The sequence below is a fragment of the Solanum stenotomum genome, chromosome 11, assembly GCF_019186545.1.
Source record: "Solanum stenotomum isolate F172 chromosome 11, ASM1918654v1, whole genome shotgun sequence".
Lineage (NCBI taxonomy): Eukaryota > Viridiplantae > Streptophyta > Magnoliopsida > Solanales > Solanaceae > Solanum > Solanum stenotomum.
The window spans coordinates 46033276-46036816 of record NC_064292.1 but is presented as its reverse complement, the minus strand read 5'-3'; the positions used below and the strand labels follow the sequence as shown (position 1 = coordinate 46036816).

Sequence of the window (3541 nt, the reverse complement as noted above, 5' to 3'; positions counted from 1 at the left end):
AAACCAAAAACTCCCTTCTCTTTGTTTTTGTTCTTTTCATATTTCTTTACTTTTCCATTTAAATGCAGTGTGGTGATAATGATCTGCTTTTGACATTTGCTTGGCTATACTGTAAATTATTCACCAGCAGATATTATGATCAGAAATATTAAAATTGAAATATTCCTATTAGAATACAATAGTGAAGTAAGCGTAATATCCGTTGAACCAATCAGTACCCTTTTAGTACAAACGGAGGTGATTAAGCTCCGCAAAATAACTGCTCCAATTTCAAAACAAAATACCAATCATATTCACAATTTTGACCAAGAACGTACCTTAAAATGTTCATATGCTAAATCAAGACGGCATGCCCCCACCACTCCACTTGGAATATTCAGCTTTTTAACATAAGAAACTGGAAAAACAAAAAGGCAGCATGTAAGAGATCTCAACAGACAAACCCCTATTAAACAGGATATGAGGGACTTCCCCGGCAAGGAATTATTCAGTTCGAGGGAAAAAAAAATAAACAAAAGGTTCCAGTTACATGAACTTGATCAGTTCTCTTTTTTCTTTTTTCTTTTTTATAAGCAAAAGAAAGAGTTTGAGTTACATGATTTTTTGGATAAAAAAAGATAAAAAGAGTTTGAATTACATGATCTAAGATTGGTGTAAGCTAAGGACCTAAAGAGCTCATTGATTATATATAGTTACGGGCATCTTATCACTTTATTTTAAAAAAAAACAGTAATGTGTATCCATCCATGAGATTAACATGTTTCCTGGGAGAGTGGCGGCACCATATAGAAAACAGAAATAAATATCTAACTGGTTCAATAAGACCTGCATCACCGAGATCCATAAAAAAACGGAATACTGGACCATTTCTTTCACTCTTAGTAACTGCTGCAAACATTTTCTTCAGCCATTCTGGAGTCCTGGATATCACGAAATTAATCTTATGAGTGACACTATACACTCAACATACAATCTTTTTGAACTACAATCTAGTATGAGAAGATATGGTGAAGATAAGATAATGATGTAAAAGATCACTATACGCTGTGCAAATATTATCTATACACTGGCTAGCTAAGAAATTTACTTGTTAATGACAACCAATTCCATCAAAACTTCAGCAGATACCAAATAAGATATGATTTCCAGCTGCATGCTCAGGTCATAAATCATATTAAGCACAAGTAGTTTACTCGACCCAAAAAATAAAAGATCCAAAACAAAGATAAGACACCTCTTGCTTCATGGACCCACCGTAATGGTTTTTAATATGCAGCTGCAGATCAAATGGAATTTGCATACAAGATTATCAACAAAATGTCAGTAGATAATACTAAAGACCCCATCTATCACTAGACTCATATTTTTACGCAAGATACTTGCAGAAGTGAAAGAGAAAACTGTTTCACATTATTCGTGACAAGGCTATTTAACATGTGATTTAAGAAAAACTACTACATGTAACTTTTATTTCACCATAGTTGTATTTCATTGCAATATTTGTCCACAAAATAGGTCTTGAATTAAGATGGTACACATTTTTCTTCTCTTGATGGTGAATCTTGATAAACAGATATTAGGAATCTATTAGGAGAAAAGCTAGTTGGAGGATGGCATAAGAGTTCTTTGAGTCGTAAAGCAACAACCAACAATGGCTTCTCAGCAATATCGTTTTTAACCCATAATCAACAATAGCTTTTCAGCAGTATAAATTCTTACACATAACTTCTATTTTAATCGAGTAAGGATCGGTTCCTACCCTCTTCACAACCACTATTAAATGCAATAATTGTGTTGCCTTTAAGTGTTCTGAAGGATGCTCCATTCATTCCTCTACATTCGATTATGATAGGAGTGGTTTCAAGTTTACTGAGCAAGCAATCTAAACTTTGTTCTAAGCACAAGATCTGACTAGCTTTCTTAAGACTTTAGGAGTCTTGGATGAATTAATGACTAGTAACAACTAATGCCCCCATTCTCCAGTCACTACCTCAATAAAAAGTCAGAAAAGTTGAAACTTATTTAAGCAATCCAAGCCATTGAAGAAGTCAGAACAACCTTATGACTTCTTCTGGAAAAAGTGATTATTGACACTTCCGAAGGGTAAAACTTTGAAGTGATGAACTCATATTAGAGCTTCTTAAAGCTTCATTCTTATTTCAATGCTTTATGCCCTTAACTTCAAAAAAAATCAATTCTTTTTTTTATAACTGTGGTGTTTGGGCCAGCTTGGGCGCACCTAGATTAATTCCCCGGGATACCTATCACCTCCCACAAGTAACAAGTACCTGATAACTCAATCCACCAAGGCTAGAACAAATGGAAAGAAGCCACCTGGTGTTTTGTCTCTGCTAAGAATTAAACTTGAGACCTCATGGTGCTCAACCCACTTCACTAACCACTAGGCCACACCATTGAGTGCACCATAACTTAGATAATTGTTTATTGAATCCAGAGTAATTAGAACATCTTCTTCATTTTCTTTCCATGTGTCTCTCTTTCTGTGCTAGCATTCAAGAAGTCACATTTATGATTTTTTTACTACACATTTTTTTTTCTAAAAAACCATTTAGCTGCTTCTCATTCTGGCCATCCCAGAGTACAATACTAAACTGTGTTCATTCTCAAAGTGTTTGTACTCCCGTGAATATAGACAACTAATCACTCCCCCTAACACTAATGTTCTCTCAGTTAGTTTCAGAAAAGAAAAAAAACTAATGTTCTCTCAGTTCCTACTGATGCCAAAAACATTGCAAAGGAAGCAAAAAGATAACAACTTGACTGTATCCATATCAATTTCAAACATAATCTGACATGACAGTACGAGAGAAACTCAAAGGTAATTGGAAAAACAGATACAAAGATTACCTTTTGGAGAGAAAGGGTATGTCAAAGTGGGTCGATACAGCCATAAGACCAGTTCCGGAAAGGTCACACATGCTAAAAACCTGACCAACAAACGCTGGTCCACCTTTTCCGGTGGTGTTGAGCCCAGAAATTCTCACCGACGATGGAAAACCCGACCCGGAATCCGAACGCATGTTTACGATGAGCTTATCAGGGCAATTGAAGAGAAGAATCAGAGAAGGGCAAAGAGGAGAAGATTCTTGAAATTGGGCAACAGATAGAAGGGAATATGAAGGAAAAGAATTGGATGAAAATTGAAGGGGGTAGGGATGAGATTTTTAATTTTGGTTCACTATCACTAGTAGCCATGGAGGGTCGAGGAAAAATTGGACTTTTTGAGGAATTTTAGGGGTATTTTTATCATTTTCATTGTTTTATCGGGATATTAATTTTGATATATTATTTTATTGTTTGGTAGGGATAAGTTATCCTGATATAACCTAGAGTGGTCGGTTGGTAGAGTATATAAGAATAATGCTAAATAGAGTGTATTAGTAATGCATATATTAGCAATGCATGTATTAGTTATATTTGCATTAATTATACATAGATTATTTTAATGCATTAAAAAAATTATTTACAAAGATACCTTCCACTTTATGGTGGAAAAGATGTAAAAAAAAGTTTTAAGGAG

The 3541-nt window shown here is 34.7% G+C and overlaps 1 protein-coding gene across 2 annotated transcripts in view; it reads right to left on the bottom strand.

The window, feature by feature from the left end:
* The window catches only part of LOC125843789 (uncharacterized), an 8867-nt gene extending 5688 nt beyond the window's left edge, over positions 1 to 3179 (bottom strand). The window contains exons 1-3 of one of the 2 annotated variants that reach the window (XM_049522993.1): positions 2869 to 3179; positions 826 to 920; positions 318 to 397 (exon numbers count right to left, since the gene is read on the bottom strand). In XM_049522993.1, coding sequence (XP_049378950.1) covers positions 318 to 397; positions 826 to 920; positions 2869 to 3041 — 348 coding nt within the window. In that variant the 5' untranslated portion in view covers positions 3042 to 3179. The remainder of the gene's footprint in view (positions 1 to 317; positions 398 to 825; positions 921 to 2868) is intronic. The other variant, XM_049522992.1, reaches the window with a different exon arrangement.
* Positions 3180 to 3541: the final 362 nt, after the last annotated feature.